At 38.7% G+C, this 26,489-nt stretch overlaps 1 protein-coding gene across 1 annotated transcript in view; it reads right to left on the reverse strand.

Annotated features, from left to right (window-relative positions):
- hcrtr2 (hypocretin (orexin) receptor 2) overlaps positions 1-26,489 on the reverse strand; it is a 49,770-nt gene that overhangs the window by 1,886 nt on the left and 21,395 nt on the right. Inside the window, 4 exon segments of the mRNA XM_048205911.1 lie at positions 3,223-3,344; positions 8,070-8,290; positions 10,632-10,747; positions 22,254-22,497. Of these exon segments, the coding sequence (XP_048061868.1) occupies positions 3,223-3,344; positions 8,070-8,290; positions 10,632-10,747; positions 22,254-22,497 (703 nt within the window).

Here is a 26,489-nt window from a genome sequence, read left to right on the forward strand (position 1 = left end):
TTGTTAATGTTAGTTAATGCATTAACTAATAGGAACCTTACCAAAATAAACTTAAGCATTTCAATAATCCATTAAAGCTCACTTTTCTTTTCTTTTTTCACAGATAATTGAGCGCATGCATTTTACTTTGTGGACAGCTCAATGAAACTAAATGCCTTTTCAAAAAAATATTGAAGTTTGAGCTGACATTTTGTTAATCCCTGCCATAAAGCATAATCTCCTAATCCAATTTTAGCTTTTGTCATCCACCATTTTCTCAATTTCCTTTCTCTTGTTTGTCCATGGAGGAGATATGGGTGTATGTGTAGTTTTAAATGAAACCTGGAAATTATCATTAAAAAAGTGACAGGTGTTCCTGTGTGCATGCTTATATGACTCTTATTACTTGTGTGTAGATTTTGATTTTAGTGGTTTCCTTTTATGCTTTACCGCATACATCATCTTTCAGAAAGGCAAACTGAAATACCTCTAGTCTTGTATTTACATCACCCATGTAAAAATGGGAGTACTTTATGTACTCTTAGAAGAAATGTGCAAAAATTGTACCTTTAGGGGTACAACAGCTTGTCACTGGAGGAGTACTCATCTTTGAAGCTTATATACTCCTAAAAGGTTCATCGTAGTACCTTAAGGGTACATACAGAGGTGTAAAAAGTACTCAAAAATGTTACTCAAGTGAAAGTACAAGTACTGAGTGAAAATTTTACTCAATTAAAAGTAAAAGTATCTGGCCAGAATCATACTTGAGTAAAAGTAAAAAAGTACTACATTAAAATTGTACTTGAGTATTAAAAAAGTAAAAGTAACAGCAAGAATGAAAACTAGAGATTCTTGTTTAAGCTTTTAATCTCTAAAAACATGAAGTGAATGAACCACATACAAGGTTTTATCCTCCTTTAGAACTGTTTGTGTTTAATTGTATTTAATTATCAAACTATAAGACTACTACCTAATGCCAGTATGCAACATGCTACTCAAAGTTGCAAAACCTCGGATTTAACTTAAGCAGAAGCTGATTTTCAAAATTGTGAGTGTCAAACCTAGCTCTTTTGGGGCTAAAAATCACTCCTGCAGTGCCTGAAACACTGATGTCTGAAACACAGGCCAGATATCCGTCCAACTATTTGCTGGCTTCATGTGTTGTCTGTTTCAAAGAAGCAGATGAACTGTTGGCCATGGGTGCTCTTGATTCTGTGGCTGATTTTTGACTTCCTCCATTTTCTTCCACTGACTGTTATAATTTCCAGGTCAACAAAGAGTATAGAACCCAAGAGGTGACACTCTGATACTTTTTAGGTAACAGCCACTAGATGGCGCTCCGGTAGCGCGGCCGCCATTATGGGGTGAAAATACTAACTGGAGCATTGAATCCTTCACATCTTACGCACCCAAAATCGGCGAATTTCACTGCCAAATCAGAAGCACAGTAGAACAGTTTTTTAAATTAAGTCACCAGTAAATTGTATGATCCTACAGTAAATGTTGTATTGTCTTATATATGTTTTATTTTACTAGTTGTGGAATCCAACCATTCATCCATCTGAGGTAACGTAGTTAGCCTACTTTATTGAGTATTTCCATTTTATGCAACTTTACACATTTATTAATAGTAAATTAATAATTAATACATTTAAGATCATCATATTTACAGCGAACAATATATTTCAGACCTAGTGGAGTAATAGTAATAATATCTAGGTCTGAATTAAAATAAGCTATATTGTACATTTTAATGGATCACGCTACAAACATAATGATCTTATAATACATGATGCATTGCTGTGTCCGTTATCGCATTATTCCCACTTTTACTTCAATGGACATTAGACAACACTGCAAAATCAAGCTGTTATATTCATATATTTATTGTCCAACATTCCCAATTTTTCTGATGCATGTCATAATTTAATTTCATATGTCGGTATTAATTCAGTGTTTATAAGTCTAATACTAATACTAGATCTTTTAAAGAGTTTTAACCCAAACTGACTGAGAGCAAAAAGGTTTTGTGAAAAAGTTTTTTTTTTTTTTAACAAAGCAGCTGATATTGCCATAGAAACTAGTGGACTGCCAAGTCGCCTTCACCCCAAAATGGCGGAAATGCAAGGCCGCTGCTGGCGCAGGTGTTGCAATGGAACGTTCTGTTGAGTGTCACTTCTTGTTAGTGGATATTCTTTGAGGTCAAGGTGCTGTGCATTGTGGTTCACATTATGGAATGTGAAAATGAATCTCATTGAATAAATAACCATTAAATTAAACTGGTCATCAGCGCAATTCAATTGGTTTGGTAATAGCAAAGGAAAATAGAATGAAGTGATCTCCAAAAAATAAGTACTTTTTGACTGTAAATAAAATTGTAAGGAGTAAAAAGTACTCTTTTTTTCTCAAAAAATGTAATCAAGTAAAAGTAAAAGTATTGATTTTTAAATGTACTCAAGTAAAGTAAAAATACCCAAAAATAATACTTAAGTACAGTAATCAAGTAAAATTACTCAAGTACTTTACACCTCTGGGTACATATTACTACTTCAAGGTACCAAAAAAAGCACCTTTTAGGGCTAGATAAGATACAAAGATGTCCTTCTAAGGGTTCTGCCTGATAAGCTGTTGTACCATAAAGATAATTTTTTTTGCACTTTATTTCAGGCAGTGAATTTTATATTCTGCCCCCAAAATGAAAATGTTGGTCCCCATGTAACTGGTGGGATAAAATGGATTCATTCATTTTCAGTAGGTGCAATGAATCCTCCAAACTGCTCTAAATGATATCAAAAGCGTCCTTGAAATGACCAGGTAATGATGTACTCAATGTTATCAAACCTGTACCACGGTGCACAAAGAGAATATTGCAATGCTAATGAAGAAATAATTAGTTTGCTCGTTTGGAATGAAAAGGTGCAGGATGTTTCCGGAGGGCAAACGGCATTTCAAAGCTTTGAAGTCTTGTGTGTGTTTGCAGGCAGTGTAGGGAATGAAATGCAATGCCTTAATGTGACCAGCAGATGGAGGAAAAAACATGCAGTGCATTGGTTCTGAACTCTGGTCATCTATATATCTTTTATATGATACAAACAGATCAATTCACGCAGCTCTCTTCAAACAAGATGATGATTTGAATCTGGTGTATAGAGAAGGAAGAAACTCAAAATATGCAATGCGGTGAGTCTCCAGAACCAGAAGTGAAAGGTGTCAAATATCAAAGCCTCTTTTGCAAATACTCACCACTGAGGAAATTGTAGATAATTGGATTGGCGGCACTGTTGGCGTATATAAGCCAGTGCGAGAAGGTGAACCAGGCATAGACAGTCTCTCTGTTGTTGGTGTTCTTAAAAGCACCAAATACTCTGCAGATCACAGATGGACAAACACATAACAATGTAACCGTCAAAAACAGAACATTTTGAATAAATAAAGCCTTTATTTCAAATACAGTGGGACTCTCCTCTAACAAACCTTACAAGGAGCAGATTTAAAAAAAATAATATTTCAATAATAATATTTTATTTGCAACCTTCATTTCAGCTTAATACATGCAAAGCATCTTAAACGTATCCACAAAAAAATATAATTTAACTCAACTAATTAATTTGACTCAAAGTAGTTGTGAAATAAACAAGATGCATTATGTCATTATTGCAAATAAACACGTATTGGTGGATCAGAATGCAAAGCAGAGATTGGGTTATGTGTCACACTTCACACCTTCTTTCTTCTCATGTTAAAATCATTTCAAGCGGACTCAATATTTCATTTCTTCTTCTTTTTTTAAGCAGGGATAGTGGACAGTCAACATACAGTCAGTATCATCATTATCGCAAAATAAAATTACCCTGAAAAGACCCTTCTACTTCATGCCAGGTTTATGTAAGAAATAACTGACGACGGCTGCTGACTTATTAGAAAAATACTGCACGCCTGAGGTGGTAATGCAGCCACGACGCAACGCAGTGTCAGAGACAACATGTTTCTGAGCGAGTGATTGTCCGCACTGTGTGTGTGTGTGTGCATTTAAATGGGAGAGAGGGAGAAAGAGAGCATGTAATAATATGTAATAAGTTAATAACACATCAACTTTGTGGCAAAAACATGGACATAATTTGACGTTTTTATCCCATTATTTACTATATTTATTTGCTTGGTCTGTGTCATTGTGGGTTTTGGTTCTTTTGCTGTTGTATCTCTAAAGCCATTGGAAATAACTGAAGTGATACAGATCTGTAGTGCGGTCAAGACCTGCCTGGAACTACTTTGAAACCTTAGAACGTTCGTCAACCAATCAGATTCAAGCATTCAACAGCCCTGTAGTATAATTTGTTATAATGACCATCTGACTGTACATTATTCTATACTGTTTTTTTTTTTCCCCTGAAGAAGCTGAGCACACTTAGATCACTTAGTTCTTAAGATTACCTTAAGAATAACTAAAGAACAATTGGTCCCACTTTATATGTGTCCTTAACTACTGTGTACTTACATTTAAAGTAGTCATTTGATACAATGCACTTATTGTGTACTTACATGTTTTTTACATTGTACTTACAGTATATTTAAAAAAATGCATGTAATTACATCTGTAATTTCTGTAATTACATTTATAATTACACTGTTGACCTTCCCTTACACCTTAACCCACCCTTAAACCTACCCATACCACCAAACCTGTCCTAACTTTACCTGTATCCACCTCAATAGCAGCAAAAGTGTTTTGCAATTCAATATGAACCCAATAAGTACATTGTACTTATTTTTTTGATGCAAGTACATAGTAGTTAAGGACACTTAATATAAAAGTGGGACCGAATAATTTGTAGTATATTAAGTACAAAATTCATGCGCAGAAACAGAGCACTTTAAGTACATTATGGAAGTGTACCTTTTTTTCACCTGGGAAATATCCTCTGCTGTAATTAGTAGTGATTGCTAACATTAACCCCTGGATAAGCCATTGTGCTCCATTTGTGCTACTGAATGATCAGTGATACCTCACATCATGTGGCTTGTTGGTTAAGGGGAGGTGTTATTACTTTTCTAAGCAGTCAGACACCTGGTAGATGAGAAAAAGAGCGAACAATCACTTGAAGGACCTATGTCTTATTTTGACCACTGTCAGTTTTTACATTTAGTTTCATTGTGTTTTCTTTCAGTATAGATTCCGTCTCCTTAATTATTGCTTCCTCATTTGTTACCTTGGTTACTGATTAGTCCCACCTGTGTCTAGCTTGGTTCCCTGTGTACATACAGTATACATCCTGTTTGGTTTTGGACTCTATTGGTTATCGCCTTAGTTTAAAGCTGCTGTCTGTAAGTTTTGCCTCTTTGTCGCCATCTCTGTTTGAAACCTGCAATTGCAGTTATATGTGTAATTATTATATTTACGTGGGTTGTTACCTGTAGATTTCAATTTCTGTAGCCACTAAGAATTTTCACTGGAAAATATCATCTGAACAGTAAGTCTGAACTTTTGTCTGACTCAACTGAGAAAAAATAATTAGCTACAATAAATGGCCAATGGTGATTACGGGTCATATCACATCAAACCATGCAAATTATTATTATTGTTATACTTTGTTCTCAAATTGTTCAAGTCAATGAAAAATTGAATTTATCTGATGTTAAATAACAAGAGTTCAGTCATGGAAATGACATACAGTAAGTCTCAAACTCTTTTTCTCCTTCTTATATAAATCTCATTTGTTTAAAGATCCGAAGAAAAGGTGAATCAATCCGCCATCAAAATTAGACAAGGGCAGCCAGTACATTTAATTATTTCAGCTGCTGTGAGAAAAGGCTATAAATGATCCGCTACCAGCAGCATCCTATATACATAGTCTACTAGCCGGGACTCCTTGCTTTCTGTTTACAGACGTGACGTAAGGCAAGCGCGAGCTGTGGGCACGGGATTTAAAGGGGCAAAAATGAACGGCATGGGGTATTTTGAGCTCGAATTCAGGGGACACTTAGACTTATATTACCGCACTTTTAATGTTAACAACATCAGAAATTTAGTGTATATAAGCCCTGTACCAGTACCTTTTGCTTTTGACTCTTGTTAGAAATCTTTCTGGACATCCGCCATATTACAAATTATTTCAGCTTAGAAAAGGCTATAAATGATCCGGTACCAGCAGCATCCTATATACATAGTCTACTAGCCGGGACTCCTTGCTTTCTGTTTACAGACGTCGGGCAAAAATAAGGTAAATTTTTCCGGAGATCTTGTTAGAAAACATTATTACAATCTTACCGTTGTGAACAGTGGAGATAGTTTTGAACAGTGGCTGTTTATGTACTTGCTCAAAAAATTATTTTGGAGATAATTTTTAACCAAAAAAAAAAAAGTTACAGACTGCAGCTTTAAGGTATGTTTTGCATTTGTTTTCTCCTGAGAATTTCTATTTTTGAATTAACAGATTATTTATATTGATTATCTGACTCACTCGTGTTGGATCGCACCATACATCTGACAACCACATACAGTAGCAAAGCCCTGGTAAACACCCAGAAAACACTTGGGTTGTGATAGTCAAGCACAATTTATGCTTTCTTCCATGTAAAAATATAGTTACAAATACTTATAGTGGGTGAAATAAAGACAGTGAGACTCAAACTGCTATATTCATTTTCTGAGATGAGAATTCATTACAGATTCTTTGTTTGAACAGAACTCAGACTACAAAGGGCCAAAAAATTAACAGATATAATCTCAGCAGTCGGTCTCATGCCTTTAAAGAACGCCTCACATTACTCATAACAATGTATTATATTACCATAAGACCCATTTTTGTATTAATATTGCTTTTTTTTTTTTTTTTTTTTTTTTAATGGCCGAATGTTTTCTGAATGTTTGCCCAAAGTGCTGGGCAGTTAAAATTAAAAATCAGACATAATTAGTAGAGGCAACAATAATAATCAAAAGGTGAACATTTATTAATAAGCAATTTAATAAATGTTTATTGTTTAATTATTATCCATTAAAATATTAATAAATGTTAATTTATTAAACACATCAATATATGCTAATTTCCAACATATTTTGGGTTCATTTCAATCAAGCAATATAGTAATTTTTAAACAATAGTTGGGTTAAATAAAACTACCCTGCAGTTTGGGCAAACATTTAACCCAACCCCTGGTTAAAACACCCCAATCGCTGAGTTTGTCAATTTTCAACCCAACTTGGGTTGTTTTTAACCCAGCATTTAGTATAGAGGAGTGATTCTCAAAAAACATGCCTAGGACAACTTTTACCTCAAAATTAAAAGGAAAAAGAAAAATTATTTGCATAATGAAAATGAAGTTTTAGGATCTTTCTTTCTTTCTTTCTTTCTTTCTTTCTTTCTTTCTTTCTTTCTTTCTTTTCATGACCAACAATGGCTCCACTTTATATTAAGTGTCTTTAACTACAATGTATGAACATTTAAATGAATCATTAGATGCAGTGCACTTATTGTGTACATACTGATGTTTTTCATTGTACTTAATATTTGAAAAAAAAAAAAAAATGTAATTACAGCTGTAATTACACCTATAATTACACTGTTGACCATCCCTTACACCTTAACCCATCCTTAAATCTACCCATACACCAAATCTGTTCTAACTTTACCTGTATCCAGCTCAATAGTAACACAACTGTTTTCCAATTCAAAACAATAAGTCCATTGTACATAACATTATTATTATTTTGTTGATGTAAGTACAGTACATAGTGAAGACACCTAATATAAAGTGTGACCCAAACCATAAATATTTTATATAGTATTTTAACTTAGATATTTATAACTCATGTTAGTGTGCCTTTCATTTATGCTGATATAAAAATCATTTTTAAAAAAAATAAAATCTAATGTGGATCACAGTTGAGAATAATGAGAATCACAATAAACCCTCTCAAAAAGTCATGAATTGGCATTAGAATAACATCACAATGCAAAAGAAAACCTTAATGGTCCTAAAAATGCGAAATATAATCTCCTGTTTTTTAACTTTGTTACCCAGACATGTTCTTGACAGCCGTTGTGAGTCCACACAGAGACAGACATACACTGAGCACATGTCATGTTTCTTACCTCTTCATGATGTTGAGAACACTGATAGGCAGGTAACAGAGCGCAAACACAAACAGCACCACCATCAGCATGCGTGCCGTCTTCCGCCGGGCTTTCACCTGCTTGATCTCCGCTGAGACCGTGCTGGTTCTCACCTTCACCGATTCTCCCGAGCCCACGGCATGGGCTGAACACTGCAGCGACTTCCACTTCCTCTGAAGCACCGATGATGTCCCAGGAATCTGTTCAGGGATAAAGCAGAGTACGTTATGGGTCATGGCACAGCAATTCTGTCTGCATTGCCACGTTTACAAAATTGAATACAAAAGACTTAAGATTTGTGAACATTGTGAAAAATTGTCAATTTAACTGTAAAAATGCTACAGTAAAAAACCCAGCTAACAAATATACACCGATCAGGCATGACATTATAATCACCGACAGGTGAAGTGAATAACACTGATTATCTCTTCATCACAGCACCTGTTAGTGGGTGGATATATTAGGCAGCAAGTGAACATTTTGTCCTCAAAGTTGATGTGTTAGAAGCAGGAAAAATGGGCAAGTTTAAGGATTTGAGCGAGTTTAACAAGGACCAGATTGTGATGGCTAGACGACTGGTTCAGAGCATCTCCAAAACTGCAGCTCTTGTGGGGGTGTTCCCGGTCTGCAGTGGTCAGTATCTATCAAAAGTGTCCAAGGAAGGAACAGTGGTGAACCGGTGACAGGGTCATGGACGGCCGAGACTCATTGATGCACGTGGGGAGCGAAGGCTGGCCCGTGTGGTCCGATCCAACAGACGAGCTACTGTAGCTCAAACTGCTCAAGAAGTTAATGCTGGTTTTGATAGAAAGGTGTCAGAATACACAGTTCATCACAGTTTGTTGCGTATGGAGCTGCATAGCTGCAGACCAGTCAGGGTGCCCATGCTGACCCCTGTCCACCGCCGAAAGAGCCAACAGTGGACACGTGAGCATCAGAACTGGATCACGGAGCAATGGAAGAAGGTGGCCTGGTCTGATGAATCACGTTTTCTTCTACATCACATGGATGGTCGGGTGCGTGTGCGTCGCTTACCTGGGGAACACATGGCACCAGGATGCACTATGGGAAGAAGGCAAGCCGGTGGAGGCAGTGTGATGCTTTGGGCAATGTTCTGCTGGGAAACCTTGGGTCCTGCCATCCATGTGGATGTTACTTTGACACGTACCACCTACCTAAGCATTGTTGAGACCATATACACCCTTTCATGGAAACGGTATTCCCTGGTGGCTGTGGCCTCTTTCAGCAGGATAATGCTCCTGCCACAAAGCAAAAATGGTTCAGGAATGGTTTGAAGAGAACAACAACGAGTTTGAGGTGTTGACTTGGCCTCCAAATTCCCCAGATCTCAATCCAATCGAGCGTTTGCGGGATGTGCTGAACAAACAAGTCCGATCCATGGAGGCTCCACCTCACAACTTACAGGACTTAAAGGATCTGCTGCTAACATCTTGGTGTCAGATATCACAGCACACCTTCAGGGGTCTAGAGGAGTCCATGCCTCGACGGGTCAGGGCTGTTTTGGCAGCAAAAGGGGACCAACACAATATTAGGAAGGTGGTCATAACGTTACGCCTGACTGGTGTACATTCTAAGAATATTTTGCTAGCATTGAAATTAAGTTATGATAATGTTATTTCTGAACTCAAAATGACCAGTTTTTTTTTTTTCTTGGTTATGCAAGTGGTAAAGGTGCAATATGTAATATTTTTGCAGTAAAATATCCAAAAACCACTAGGCCAGTGTTATATATTTTGTTCACTTGATTACTTACAATATCCCAAATGTTTCCAACTATTTGTAAATCGTGAGAAAATTGCAATTTTAACCAAGGCTCCGGGACGTGTGAGGAGTCGCCTGTCAATGGCGTCATACCCGCGTTACCCTCGGTTTCCGGTTTGATTTTGTAGAAACCATGGAAACACCAAAGATGCTTTAATATATTAAACATTTTAATAGACAAGCGAACAACTGTTTTGATATATTTATAGACAGAAAATGAATTGTTGTTATATAACTCAACACGTTTTGTCTCATTGTTTAAATCTAATTTTCTTGATTTTTTGCAAGTACCATGCTTTACCATGCCTCGCCTTTGTTTTGAATAGGCTTCTAGCGGACAAAATTATTACATATTGTACCTTTAAGGGAACGTTTAATTTTGCAAACATTATAGAAATGTTACTTTTGAAAGTTCTCTGAACATCTGAAATGAGTAGCAACATTTGAAAAACATTAGACAAAGGCTCAGTTTCAGAAAGAAAAAAAAAGTTTCATGAACAATGTGTGGGTAATGTTTTTGTGCTAACATTTTGTCAAACTGTTAATACTGTTACCAAATCCAAAACCTAGTAAGAAAAGATCCATCTCAGTTACAATGCTACCTTAGAATGCAGCTGCCCATGTAGGCAGGGACATTAAGCAGCTCACTACACTTTGGAAAAGAGCCAGAATTTACAGGAAAATACTGTCATTTATAAACTGTTGAAATGCAGTTAGGCTTAACTATGGTGTGTTAACAAGTCAAGAATGCTTACGTACCTGTTGACACCAGAGTTTATGACAGATCTGAATGTATGCCAGGACCATCAAACATAATGGAGCAAAATAGGTGACAATAAAGAAGCAGGTGTGGTACACTTTAGGGTAGATTTCATCTGCAGAAAAGAGAATCAGTCAGTTGCACATGACATTCAGTAAATAAAAGCAGAAGGGAGTCTTTAGGCATGATGGGCATTTTTAGCTCAGCAGGAATTCTGTATTGACCAATCAGCATCCATGATCTTAACTTGAACTTAATTGATTCCCCTTTCTTGAACATTCTACAAATTGAATGTAGCAGGCTTGGATCTTATTAAAGGGTTTGTTCACCCAAAAATAAAAATTCTGTCATTTATTATTCACTCGCATGTCGTTCTACACCCATAAGACCTTCATTCATTTTCAGAACACAAATTATGATATTTTTGATTAAATCCGATGGCTCAGTGAGGCCTGCATTAACAGCAATGACATTTTCTCTCTCAAGATCCATTAATGTACTAAAAACATATTTAAAACAGTTCATGTGAGTACAGTAGTTAATATTATAAAGCGACAAGAATATTTTTGACAAAATACCAACTTTTCGAAAATATAGTGATGGGCCGATTTCAAAACACTGCTTCGGAGCCTTACGAATCGAATATTCAAAAATATTCTCGTCACTTTATAATATTAAGGTAGAAACACTGAATTCACATGAACTGTTTTAAATATGTTTTTAGTACCTTTATGGATGTTGAGAGAGGAAATGCCATTGCTTTGAATGCAGGCCTCACTGAGCCATCGGATTTAATCAAAAATATCTTAATTTGTGTTCTGAGGATGAACAAAGGCCTTACGGGTGTGGAACGACATGAGGGTGAGTAATAAATGACATTATTTTCATTTTTGGGTGAACTAACCCTTTAATCCTTTTCAAATGGATTTCATTTTTTTTTTTACTCATTTCAGTATAATGTTCCTTAATACTATATTAAAACTATTTCATTCATTGCTTGAAAATGTGAAAAGACACACTCATTTCACTTTACAAAGGCCTTCATATTGGGTTTCATGTATATGAATATATGAATTACATTAATGCAAGTCAGAACAGAAGAGATTTGATCATATTCCTTTGATATAAAGGGACATTTCATTAATGGGACCTGAGGCTTTCAAAAGTGCAGATAAATGGAGTTATTGTCTCCCAAAAGAAACAATCAATTCTGAACTGCTGAAGTCAATTCAGACTATAGACAAACCTTATATTAGTGTAATTTTGCTATATTGCCAATATTTTTTTCTGCCCTATACCCTATATTAAAACCATTTCAATTTGCCACTTCTCTGGTTCTGATAGAAAGGTGTCAGAATACACAGTGCTTCAGTTTGTTGCTGCAGACCAGTCAGGGTGCCCATGCTGACCCCTGTCCACCGCCGAAAGAGCCAGCACCAATTTGCCACTTCTATAATTCAAAGTGACATCAAAAACTACAAATCCCTGTACCCCAAGGCTATAAATGTCACAATCGGTTGCTGGCTCATTATTTAGTAGAACGAAACAACTACATGTTGTTTCTCTGCCTCTGTCAATCACTACGATACGCAGTTTAAATCAGTGCGTTGACTGAGTGCTGTCTGCCACTGCACTGTAAAAAATACTTTCATGATTTATCACAACTTTTGTCAAATCAGCTTAGGTTCACAAACGTTGTTCAGATAACATAATATGTTGAGTTTCTGTTGAATAAATTAATCTCTTCCTTTCTATCAACTCAAGTTTTTTTGTTGAAGGCAACCAGGTTAGGCTACTTTAAGTTAAACCAACAAATCATTTTTACAGAAAGAAACAAAGCCATAAGATCTAACTAAGCTCGGTTCCAGCTCATGCTTTTGCACTATTAATTTGAAATGTATATATAAACCGCAGCAAAATCGCACACAAAAATAAGTGATGAAACATATGGGATTTTTTCAGCAATTTTGACCAATGACAGCTAGAAGAAGTGTATTATTCATAGAAATACATTTCTCATTTCCAGGAAAAGCAGCAAATGAGAGCATATGATTACAAACAGTAATTTAATGGGGACAAAAAATTGAATCATCTCTCTATTGTCACAGAGCAGCCTGTTAGACACTTGAGACACTGTGATTATCTCTGAGAATGGGTTTTTTCTGAATTTAAAAATAAACAATCATTTCCTGTGTGTGCTGTGAAAGCAGTAACTGTTAAGTGTACTTGGCAGTCTTATCAATGTGATTCTCACCAAATTACTGTTCCCACTTCATCAAACATCCTATGGAGAATGACAAATTTCTTCAAAAGCACCTCATGCTGTTTAGATTGACAGCTCAGGTATATAATATTTAACAGAGTTGGGTTTTATCACAGTAATGTTTGGCAGCCCTAGGGAGAATGTTATAAAGTGGTATTCTAGCAGGAAATGACAAGAAGTCCCTTTAGCAAATCTGATTGAATTTGTTGTGATTGACATCTTCTCTGAGCGCAGCGATTCGTTCAAACACCTGTGGCTAAATCCAAGCCCATGACCTGCAGTAGCAGCATGACATGACAGAGGCCCAAAATTGCTTTGGTTGTCATATTGACAGATCTGATTCATTACGGCCTATGGAGAGCAGTTCCAAAAAGAGTTGCAGAGCATCAAAATCTTTGGAGAGTCAGAGAATTATTGAGAAGACTCTTTTAAGAGACTTTTAATGTTGGTAGTTCCCAGAAGAGCACAGATGTTGACATCTGAGATCTACTTTTGATTTCACTTTAATCTCATATTTATAGTCCTAAGGAATATACAATGAACTGAAATCAAATTTGGCATCTTTGATCAGGCAAATGTTTATTTCAAAATGGTTTATGCAATGGTTTTAACTAGTGATTTAATTAATATGAAAATATATATTGTTCAATGTTATGAATTAAGCACAGCAAGAAGCCGCACATTATTTAATTAAAAAAAAAAAAAAAAAAAAACTTCCCTGCACTCTGACTTTCACTAAACTTAAAGGGATAGTTCATCCAAAAATGAAAATTTGATGTTTATCTGCTTACCCCCAGCGCATCCAAGGTGTAGGTGACTTTGTTTCTTCAGTAGAACACAAATGATGATTTTTAACTCCAACCGTTGATGTTTGTCAGTCAAATAATGCTAGTGGATGGGAACTTCTACTATAAGAGTAAATAAAACTTGCATAGACAAGTCCAAATTAAACCCTGCGGCTCGTGACGACACATTGATGTCCTAAGACATGAAACGATCGGTTTGTGCGAGAAACCGAACAGTATTTTTATCATTTTTTACCTCCAATACACCACTATGTCCAACTGCGTTCAGCACTCGATTCGTTTGGTCTGATCGCACTCTGACAGCGGCAGTGATGTCTCGCGCATATACTTCAATGAGAGCGAGACATCACTGCCATTGTCAGAGCGCGATCAGACCTTACTAACGAGTGCTGCACGCGGTTGGACATAGTGGTGTATTAGAGTTAAAAAATGATATAAATACTGTTCGGTTTATCGCACAAACCGATCGTTTCGTGTCTTAGGACATCAATGTGTCATCACGAGCCGCAGGGTTTAATTTGGACTTGTCTATGCAAGTTTTATTTACTCTTATAGCAGAAGTTCCCATCCACTAGCATTATTTGACTGACAGACGGCGACGGTTGGAGTTAAAAATCATAATTTGTGTTCTACTGAGGAAACAAAGTCACCTACATCTTGGATGCACTGGGGGTAAGCAGATAAACGTCAAATTTTCATTTTTGGGTGAACTATCCCTTTAACTTAAAAGTTAAACCCCACATGAGTGTGCTTGTAAAAAGTTGGCATTTGCTTTTGACGCAACCGACCAGAGCTTTACTGAACTCATTCTTCTCCCTTTTCCCATTACATATCAGCTCAGAGAGGCATTTGTTTTAAATAAAGATTAAGAAAATATTGAAAAGTGGAAATAAACTGGTGTTTAATAGTGAAAATAAAGTGTTTATTGGGTAAGATTATGGGTAGGTGTATGGATGAGCTTTAGGGATAAGGCAACATCCATTTATGATTTTAATAAATATAATCATATACACTGAATATGTTGTTATTATTGAATACTGTTTACTACAATACACAATGTCCTAATAACAGTCGTGATTCGCACGCAACGCGTCAACGTCCGCTAATGTTCAATTCGCGACCTAATGACTCATTTGAACAGATTCAGTTTAATGAATCATGACAACAACTGATCTGTCCACACAGTCTATAATGAATCATTTACTCGAACAACTCTGAAATGAGAACATAAGTGTGCTTACCCCATTTAGCAAGAGTGGTTAGTAAAATTAGCCTTAATAATCCACAATATTTTCAGGTTATTTAAATGACAATGTGTAGTAAATTAGGCCTACCTATAAAATCAGTTCATTTAGTCTGGAGTGAGGTGAAACCAGAACAAAGCAAGTTGTTGATAGCTAGGTGCATTCAATTGTATATGGTAGAAAATTATATTATTAGTTAATATAACTTCTAAATGCTACTTTTTAACACTTTTCAGGTTTAGCAAAAAAGAATCTTCTCTTACAAAGCTATAAAATCACTTTTTTTTTTTTCAAAGAGGGCAAAAAAGAATTACAGTGAGAGTGACGGGTACTTTATTGTCAGTATCGGGCTCGCAGATCATGTGGGTAGGGCACTTTTTACTGTTTGTGTGGATGACCATGTCTGTCACCATCGAAGACCATTTTTGACCCAGGAAAAAACTTGCATTGATTCATTTGAATTGAAATATTTAATACTTTCACAGCAAAAATTATGTATGTGATTAATTTAGATTAATTAATCACAGAGTATGTAATTAATTAGATTAAAATTTTTAATCGATTGACAGCCCTACTATTTTCACTTAGTGTAAACAGCATTTAACGCTAAAATACTTTTTGTTGATATTTACATTGTATCACAAAGCAGCAAGCTGCTGCTTTTAAAATATCTTAATTTGTCTTTTGAAGATTAACCAAAATCTGATGAGTAAATTATGACACAATTTTCATTTTTGAGTGAACTGTCCTTTATTAATTCTATTCCCATTTAAAATGTATCTATTTAGTAAGCTGAATTTATACCTCATTTCCTTTGTTGTGTAACAGCGATCCTTGCAATGACATCCTGACTTGGTGCTGTGAGATTCTGTTTGTTCGATATTGGAAAAGGGTGATTTAATGTTATTTTCTCATCCAACAAATTGTCTGCCACAAAGGAGATTACTGTTTGACCCAATACTCATCTCACGGGCCCTCACCTCCTCATACAGGCTGCTGTCATTGCTGGATAACTGACTCATTGGGGGCCATTGTGAGAACTCATCAGGGGGACGGCCCACGTCTCTCATCAGGGGGCCGCACTCTGCCTTTGATGTCTTTTCATCTGACATGGTGTCTTTTTGCTCAGCAAGGCAACGATCAATGAAGACAGATTTAATCTTTTTAAGGGAATATGCGGCACAGCACTATAAATGTTTGAATCCATACAGTCTGATTCATTTTGACTGTAGCAACACACAGTTAAAGATGGTACAGAAACTAGGAGAAAAAGGGAGGAAAAAATGTGCCTTTGGGCTTATGCTTTTGACAGATTTCAGTTTATAAAACTGAAAGGAGAATTTACTGAAAAGTTACTGAAAAATTCACAAACAACTGCCAGTATGAGGCGTTCATTATTCATAACAGTATGTTGAGCTGATGTGACTAAATCTAAAACATAAAAGAGGATGTGATGGTTTCGCAGCATGTTCAAAACTCATCACAAACTATATGAATACAAAGTATAACTAATAATTAGACTCAAAGGGGGATTTAGATTGGACTGTTACCTGGAATCACTGAACAAGTCACACTGTGTTGCACACCACATACTTTTTATATTCAAGACTTTATTCTAATAATACTACTACTTTAACGCTTCCGCGTGACCAGTCTCTGAAGCATGTGTATAATCATGGCAATTCGTTTGGTCAACGGCAGTCACATGACATGAAATGATGTGCCATTATGACTATAAAATGATGCCTGCATTAGATGTCATCAGCTTCTTTGTCTTCAGGAAGCGCTATTTGTGTTATTTGTCTTATTTATTGTTGTTTGTAAAAATTTCATGGGTACATCGACGCTGTGACGAACGCATTGGGAACGCCTCTGCGTGATTGCGTCATGAAGCACTTGTGAAATCGAACCAATAGGGTGACGGGACGGACCAGCAAACTATAAAGCACTCCTGAGAACAAAGAACGCCAGCTTCTGTGTCTTCAGCAAGCGCTCTGTGTTATCGTGTGTCTTATTTGGTGCTGTCTGTCAATTACATATACAGAAACGATCTCTTTTGTTTGAGAACAAGAGTATCAGTGTCACACCACATATATATGTATATAAAAGACACTGTGATGGCGAGCAAACAGCATCAGACCGTGTGCTTCTCCCTATCCTCATTACTTCACGGGTGGGGATACACACAAGCTCTGTGTTGTTTGTAATGGGAGCAGAGCATGCCTAAGCAGCCCTCGAGGGGGTTGTTTGCGAGCATTGTGATAAGTTTAATATAAAACCTCTCCACTCCCGCTGGACACTCTTTGAGGAGGGCGCCGCGGCTCGTGTTCCTCGTGGTCGGGTCCCACTTCTGCCGAGGCAGAGCGGCAGCTCAGATCATGGGGTTCGCAGATGAATCTGGCAGAGGGGTTAGAGACGGGCGCTGCCCTTTCTCTGCCCTTACCTGCCAGGTTCAGTGCCATTTTCCCAGGTGGAAGCACGCTCTGCGGTTTCTTCCCCCAGGTTGAGGCACCAGTACTTCACATGTCCAGCTCTGAGGAGGTGGATATTGTGATATCGATCTGAGGACTCGCCACCTCACACACATACCGTGTTTCAAAATCACACATTTATTATTCTAACATCAAAAACAAACCAGTTGTGTTTGAAAGCCATGATTATTTTGTTTATTGAAATATTCAGTAAGATATATATTCGCATATATATATATATATATATATATATATATATATATATTTAATATATAGATATCTATATATTTAAAAGAAAAGAAAGGAGGCCGGTCTGCCAACCCTGCCACCTTGTGTGCTTCAGGGTGCAGTGGTTTCCAGTGATCCTCCAAGAAGAGGAGGGTCGTAGAGCGGTCAGTTCAGTTGTTCCCTGCCGGTTCGCCGTTTCAGGGCACTGGTCTGACCATTCATCCACAAAAAAAAAAGAAAAAAAAGTGTCGCCACCCGTGCTCCCCCGCAGAAAGCATGGGGACAGGGACAGGTGACACAGCTGAAGTCTTTGTGGGGTAAGACAGATCTGCGGACAGTTATTATCACCAAGAAGGCTTCGAAGAGGTCCTGACGCCAGTGGCGTGGGACATTCGAGGGTAGCCCCCTGCGAAGAGGGTCCGTTACCACACTACATGGTATCCGCTCTGCTTCAGGGTGCAGCGGTCTCCACCAACCCTCTGAGGAGGGCCGGTCGACATTTGATTCGATTGTTCCCTGCCGGTTCACTGCTTCAGGGCGCTGGGTACTGCTCACAATAGAAAAGGGTTACAGAATTCGGGTCTCACCCGCCCCAGTTCAACGGGGACTTCCCTATGGTGGTGGACCCCTTGCAGTCTCTGGTATTGGAACAGGTAGTTCTGGCGCTCTTGCAAAAAGGAGCTATAGAAGGTTTTCTCCTCCCAGCAAGCTGTCAGGGTTTTACAGCCTGTACTTTGTTCCAAAGAGGGTTGGAGGGTACTTTCATGTATCCATCCATCCTCAGCACAGAAGTTTCCTCAGATTTGCTTTCGGGGGCGAAGCTTATCAATACAGGGTTTCTTCCTTTCTGCCTTTCACCCCGCACCTTCACAAAATGCGTGGATGCAGCTCTGGCTCCTCTGAGACTCCAGGGCATTCTCGTGTTGAATTATATCAATGATTGGTTGATTTTTAGCTCAATTTGAGCACATGGCAGTCCAACATCGAGATGTTGTTCTGTCTCACATGAAAAGGTTAGGGCTGAGATTTAATGCCAAGAAGTGTGCTTCTTCCAGCTCAAACTACCAACTATCTAGGGGTAGTCTGGGATTCCATCACGATGCAGGCACGTCTGTCTCCTGCTCTGGTGAATTTCATTCTCTCAGCCATGAATGGGGTGAAATTAGGCCGGTCACGCACTGTAAAACAGTTTCAGAGACTGTTGGGTTTGATGGCAACGTGATACCTTTTGGCCTGCTGCACATGAGACCCTTACAGTGGTGGCTCAGGACCAAGGGGTTTTCTCTGAGGGGAAATCATTTTCTCATGATGAAGGTCACGCGGCAATGCCTTTGTGCCTTATTCATGTGGAAGAAGCCTTGGTTCCTGTCCCAGGGACCTGTGTTGGGGGCTCCTTGTTGTCGTGTAATGCTAACAACGGATGTTTCCCTCACAGGCTGGGGGGCGATCATGAGTGGTTGCTCGGCTCAGGGTCTTTGGGAGGACCATCTACTTTCCTGGCACATAATCGGCTGGAAATGATGGCGATATATCGAGCACTCAAATACTTCCTCCCAGACCTAGGGGCCACCATGTGTTGGTTCGCACAGACAACATGTCGGTGGTCTCTTATATCAACCATCAGGGGGGTCTGAGGTCTCGCCAGTTGTGCAGATGATTAGCCCATCGGATCCTACTGTGGGCCCAGGGGAAGCCCCTCTCCCTGAGAGCAGCTCTTATCCCAGGGCATCAAAATGTGGGGGCAGTTCTGGCGGACCCCAGTTTGATTTGCAGACATAGTGTCTCTTCTAGATGGCTCCCCCATGGAGATCCCCATCAGACAGGACCTTCTGTCTCAAGCGGGTGGCATGATAATTCACCACCGCCTGGAGTTGTGGAAACTTTGGGCCTGGGCTCCGAGGGGGCAAGGCTCATAGAATCCGGTCTCCCAACTGAGGTTGTCGAGACCATACTCCACTCCAGAGCTCCTTCCACAAGAAAGCTATACGCATATAAATGGAAGTTATTTTCTACTTGCTGTAGACAACGTCAGCTGGACCTGTTCCACTCTTCTATCAGTCTTGTGCTGCAATTCCTCCAAGTATAAACTTCTACCACTTCTACCTTGAAGGTTTATATAGCGGCTATTTACACTTATCATGCTGCGGTGGGGGACTCTTCTGGGGGAAGAGACCCCCTATTTATACGCTTTCTCTGTGGTACCCAGAGGCTGAGACCTTCTGTGCGTACAAAACTCTGGCCTGGAACTTGGCTATTGTGTTGGAAGGGTTAGCTGAGGCTCCCTTTGAACCATTAGAGGAGGTGTCTGGGAGATTCCTCTCTCTTAAAACTGTCCTCCTGTTGGCAATTTCATCTCTCAAAAGAATTGGAGATCTTCAAGCACTTTCAGTTGCACCCTCATGTTTGGAATTTGCACCTGGTATGTTCAGGGCTTTCCTTCATCCTAGACCTGGTTATATACCCAAGGTCCCCACCAACATCCCAGGACCGAGTGTACTGCAGGCCTTTTGTCCTCCTCCTTTTACTAATCTGGATCAGGAATAATGAGCAAGTGGGTGGTCGAGGCCATCTCTTTTGCTTATGAGTCATCACCTTTCATAAAGCCTTCACCTTTGGCTGTCCGGGCACACTCAACTAGGGGTATGGCTTCCTCAAAGGCTTTGATTTCCCTCAATGAGATATGTGATGCGGCTGGGTGGTCCTCTCAGCATACCTTCATTAGGTTTTATAACCTTGATTTGGGCTCCACTCCGGGGTCCTCGGTGCTCTCGTCTCGAAGATAACAGACAGGCACTTGGTGCTATGGCATAGTTGGGATAGGGTTCCCAATGTGTTCGATGCAGCGTCGATGTTCCCATGAAAGGGAACGTCTCGGGTTACGTCTGTAACCCTGGTTCCCTGAATAGGGAACGAGACACTGCGTCGAACGCATTGTGAACGCCTCTGCGTGTTTGCGTCATGAAGAACTTGTGAAATCAAACCAATAGGGTGATGGGACGTCAGAGTGGGTGACGTCACGGACCAGGAAACTATAAAACACTCCTGAGAACAAAGAACGGCAGCTTCTAATTTGGCTAAAGCAAGACACTCACAGGCGTGCAGGGAGTATGGCTAAGCGACACAGTGTCTCGTTCCCTATTCAGGGAACCAGGGTTACAGACGTAACCCAAGACGTTTTCAGACCTTATATCTCTACTGGACGACCCTCCTTGGGAGATTCCCATTCAGAAGGATCTTCTGTCTCAGGCAGTGGCCACAATTTTTCCTTGTGGTGCAGAGAGTGCCACTTAGAACCGGTTAACTGCCCTCCTGATGGAGTACTTGCAAGACAGCTGGTTCTGCTGGGTTAACCCCATCTACGATTAAAGTGTATGTGACAGCCATTTCTGTTAGCCACATACCCAATGACAGTGCATCTCTGGGGAGGCATCCTTTGGTATCTCGCATCCTGCTGGGAGTGAGACATCTTCGTTTGAGGTTTCCATCTTGGGACCTAGAAAGTTTCTCTATGGTGCCTTCTGAGCCACTGGAGTCAGCCTCTGAGAAAGTTCTTTTTCTAAAGGTGATTTTTCTCTTGGCTAACACTTTGCTAAAAAAGAGTAGGGGATTTGCAGGCCCTGTCCTTCCTCATGCTTGGAATTTGATCCTGCTGGAGTCAAAGCTATTCTTCATCCTAGGTCAGATTATGTCTCAAAGGTGCCTTCCTCAGTACCATGCTCTGTGGTTCAGGCTTTCTGTTCTCTGACTTTTCAATCTGTGGAACTGGAGAGGCTTAATATTTTATGCCCCGTTCGGGCGCTCAGCATTTATGTACACCGCTCAGGTCAGTGGTGTAAATCTGAGCTGTTTGTTTGTTTCAGAACATTCAGCAGGGGTTCTGCAGCTTCCAAGCAATGTGTTGACTGAAATAAGCACAAATGTCAGGGCATGTTAAAGTGCCCCTATTATACCTTTTTTAAGGTTCCTAATATTGTTTTGGGAGTCTCTTACAACAGGTTTACATGCATGCAAGGTCAAAAAACACTTTCGTTTTCTCATAATATAAATATAATTTCACCTCAGTTTACCAGAATTTGGTAAACAATGTAAACTATTCTCCTTTCTTGTTAAACTATACCTTGACAAAGGCTACGAACAGAGACGTTGGTATATTAAATCAGTGAGTGTGCAGTTGTTTCCTTTTTACTAATAAATTTATATGTAATATAATAATAAAAAAAATCCTATTCATAACTTTATTATTAAACCTCCTGTTTAAAAATGTGGATATTAGCAGGAATATGTTAATGCAGAAACCCTTGAAAACCAAAAAAGTAGTGCTGGAAAAGTCGTTGAAAGTCCTTCAATTTCATTTTACGGTATCTATTCGAACCCTGATAGGGGCACTTTAAAAATGCTTCAAATTCCAGAGGGTTAATTGAACACTGTTAAGAGAACACAATTTAGCCAAAAAACAGCCATAAACTATGTTCTTTAGGTTGTTGTCAATACTCGATTGAACCTTACTATCTCTCTGTGCTCCCACAGCAAAAATAAATGGCCTGTCTAAAATGGTATATAGTCCTACTGTGCCTTGATAGGAAACTGAAGTAGCAAAAAGATCTCTTACCTGCCCACTGTTCATCACACACGGTGAACAGGCTGGTTTTGTTGGTAAGTTCTGGCAGCAGACTGCTGCATTCCATGACTATGGCTTGTGGAATCATGATCACACAGGAAACCAGCCAGATCAGAATGATACTCTTGCGGGCCCTTTTGGCAGTACTCTTGAACTTCAGTGGGTGGCAGATAGCATACCAGCGATCCTGGGCAATGCAGCTCAGAGTCAGAACCGATACTGACACAGAGATCGTCTAGAAGGCAATAGACAGGAGATGGAGACCCACAACCACAGTGTGAAACAAGAATTATGACCAGACAAAGACCAGTTACACATTATTTTAAGGTTTCCTTGTTACAGTGTAATTATACATTTAAGTACTGAGTAATATTAACATGTAAAAAGTAATTCCTGCTATGCTGTACACTGTCATTTTCTAGTTCATATGATAATGTTATACTAGATAAAATATTATTTTATAAAAATACCATGATTACGGGAACTTATGGGGATGAATTTTCTTCAAAACTTCCCAGAAATATTGCAATCGTTTCTTCATGTCCCTTTCACTAATTGAAATTTTAGTTAATTAGGTAATTAATGGATAGTTTTTTCCTATGTCCTCAATATCACTTTCCTATGGAAGCCCGTTTCCGCCACTAAAAAAACAAACAAAAAAACGCCACTTAAAAAAAAAAAAAAAAAAAAAGCCACTAAAAAAAAAAAAAAAAGATTAATTGCTACTTTTTATCTCAGAATTGCGAGTTATAAAGTCAGAATTCTGAGATATAAAGTCGCAATTGCGTGATATAAAGTCAGAATTCTGAGATATAAAGTCGCAATTGCGAGTTATAAAGTCAGAATTGCGAGATATAAAGTCGCAATTGCGAGTTATAAAGTCAGAATTGCGAGATATAAAGTCGCAATTGCGAGTTATAAAGTCAGAATTCTGAGATATAAAGTCGCAATTGCGTGATAAAGTCAGAATTCTGAGATATAAAGTCGCAATTGCGAGTTATAAAGTCAGAATTGCGAGATATAAAGTCGCAATTGCGAGTTATAAAGTCAGAATTGCGAGATATAAAGTCGCAATTGCGAGTTATAAAGTCAGAATTCTGAGATATAAAGTCGCAATTGCGTGATAAAGTCAGAATTCTGAGATATAAAGTCGCAATTGCGTGATAAAAAGTCAGAATTCTGAGATGTAAAGTCGCAATTGCGTGATATAAAGTCAGAATTCTGAGATATAAAGTCGCAATTGCGAGTTATAAAGTCAGAATTGCGAGATATAAAGTCGCAATTGCGAGTTATAAAGTCAGAATTGCGAGATATAAAGTCGCAATTGCGAGTTATAAAGTCAGAATTCTGAGATATAAAGTCGCAATTGCGTGATAAAGTCAGAATTCTGAGATATAAAGTCGCAATTGCGTGATAAAAAGTCAGAATTCTGAGATGTAAAGTCGCAATTGCGTGATATAAAGTCAGAATTCTGAGATAAAAAGTCGCAATTGCGTGATAAAAAGTCAGAATTCTGAGATATAAAGTCGCAATTGCGTGATAAAAAGTCAGAATTCTGACTTTTTTTCTCGCAATTAACTGATGGTCAGTATCTCTGTTTGTAACAGTGCATCAAACGATAGCCGTGCTGCCGTGAAGTCTGAAGCTGTTGGTGTATAAAATGTGCCACTTCAGCTTTGTCTGATTTATTGCGCCTCCGTTATTATTATATTGTTATTATTGTGTAAAATTCATTAGTGTATCCATTCTGTTAAAAACAACTTTTATTGCCCAAATACCTCGACTGTAATTTGCAGAATTGCATGATTCTACCCTTGAGTTGCAAAGTTAATGAAACATGATAGGTATTGGTTGTTTTAGTATTAAGCCCACTAGATGGCAGTAAAAGCTGTTTTTTCTCCTTGAAACGCTGTGTACAAGGTTTACCGTGGAAACATTCTATATGCATATTCCTGCATAATGCATATGTCCGGAGACTAATCTTTATGTGTCTCCTCCAGTAAAATCAATATTTCTTTATTGGTAAATCGGCGCTAAAAATAATCCTTTATGATGTCCTCTATTTTATGTATAATAATAACAAAGCAGCAATCCTGATGGTTTATTTAATGTATAATAATAACAAAGCAGTAATCCTGATGGTCAGTCGCAATGAAAGGAAACGCAAGCAAAGTAAGAACTGTGAGAAATAACGTTTCACAGTAGTGAGAAAAAGTCAGAATTCTGACTTTTTATCACGCAATTGCGACTTTATATCTCAGAATTCTGACTTTTTATCACGCAATTGCGACTTTATATCTCAGAATTCTGACTTTTTATCACGCAATTGCGACTTTATATCTCAGAATTCTGACTTTTTATCACGCAATTGCGACTTTATATCTCAGAATTCTGACTTTATAACTCGCAATTGCGACTTTATATCTCAGAATTCTGACTTTTTATCACGCAATTGCGACTTTATATCTCAGAATTCTGACTTTATATCACGCAATTGCGACTTTATATCTCAGAATTCTGACTTTTTATCACGCAATTGCGACTTTATATCTCAGAATTCTGACTTAATAACTCGCAATTGCAACTTTATATCTCGCAATTCTGACTTTATATCACGCAATTGCGACTTTATATCTCAGAATTCTGACTTTATAACTCGCAAATGTGAGATATAAACTCGCAATTGTGAGTTAAAAAGTCAGAATTCTGAGATAAAATGTCGCAATTCATCTTTTTTTTTTTTAGTGGCTTTTTTTTTTTAGTGGAGTTTTTTTTTTTTTTTTTTTTTTTTTTTTTTAGTGGCGGAAACGGGCTTCCATACTTTCCATCCTTTTAGTCTCATGTATTATCCATACATTTTCTTGATGACATCATCTTTGATAGAAATTAAACAGAACTAATATCGGCTAATATCGGCAAATATTAGCAATGGATTTTTTAAATAAGGTATGGTGACTCTGGTTTTCCTAAAACAGAGCAAATTAATAAAAAGCATGAACAATTTATTAATTTGTGGCGACAATATCGGGGCTTTATAAAAAGGTTGTGCGGAACAGGCATGACCCAAAGATTGTTTTTTCCTCAAAATTTAGCCCTGAAATAATTAGTTGATAGAGAATTTAAGTTAATATTTCAATAATTTAATGACACATTTGCATGTTCACAGTACTCTGATATCAGTTAGTGGTTGCCTGACATGTGTAACGGTATGTGACCACAGGCAGAAGAAAGCAGGAGAAGCAGGTTTCCAACAAACTCAAAAGGTTTAATAAGAACTCAACAGGTAGGTAACACATCCAAAACATAACAGTGACAGGACAAAGAGTGAACAAACCAAGGAGTACTTATACAGGAATTAATGAGGGAATTAATGAGATAATAACAAGACACACCTGAAACGAAGACACTAATCAAATGAGTAACCAAGGCAACTAACTAAAGGTGGGAAACTGAACAAAGGGAGACAAAATAACAGTGAAAATTACTTCCCCCTGGAGGTCGTGGGCAGGTGCATACAGGTAGGATGCCTCCAGGGTGGTACCGACCATTCAGGGGGGCATGGCAGATCGAACAGTTCAGGGGGCCATGGTGGATCGGGCAGTTCAGGGGGCCCATGGTGGATCGGACAGTTCAGGGGCCCATGGCGGATTGGACAGTTCAGGGGCCCATGGCGGATCGGGCAGTTCGGGGTGCCATGGTGCATCAGGACATTCGGGGCACCATGACGGTGTGGCCTCCGTGGCCTCGGCCTGGACCCCAGGCTCGGGCACTCTGGCTACGGGTATATGCCGGAGTATCAGGTATCAGGGGCTGGAGCGGTTGTATGTGTGGCCCAAACACACACAATTGCTAGTTCCATTAGGGACACTGCAATGCTCTCTGGTATAGGAGCATGTACTGGGCTGAGTTCAAGGACTGGAGCGGGCTCATGAGCTGGAGTGGACTCAGGGACTGGAGCAGAGTCTGGAGCTGACTTAGGGACTGGAGCAGAGATTGGAGCTGACTCAGGGACTGGAGCAGAGTCTGGAGCTGACTCATGGACTGGAGCGGAGTCTGGAGGTGACTCGGGGACTGGAGTGGTCACTAGACTCTGGTCAGGGGCTGAAGCCATCACTGGACTCTGGTCACAGGCTGAAGCCATCATTGGACTCTAGTCACAAGCTGAAGCACACACTGGGGCAGATTCAGGGGCTGGAGAAGACACAGAAGAGAACTCAGGGGCAGGAG

This window comes from Megalobrama amblycephala, linkage group LG10, assembly GCF_018812025.1.
Source record: "Megalobrama amblycephala isolate DHTTF-2021 linkage group LG10, ASM1881202v1, whole genome shotgun sequence".
Lineage (NCBI taxonomy): Eukaryota > Metazoa > Chordata > Actinopteri > Cypriniformes > Xenocyprididae > Megalobrama > Megalobrama amblycephala.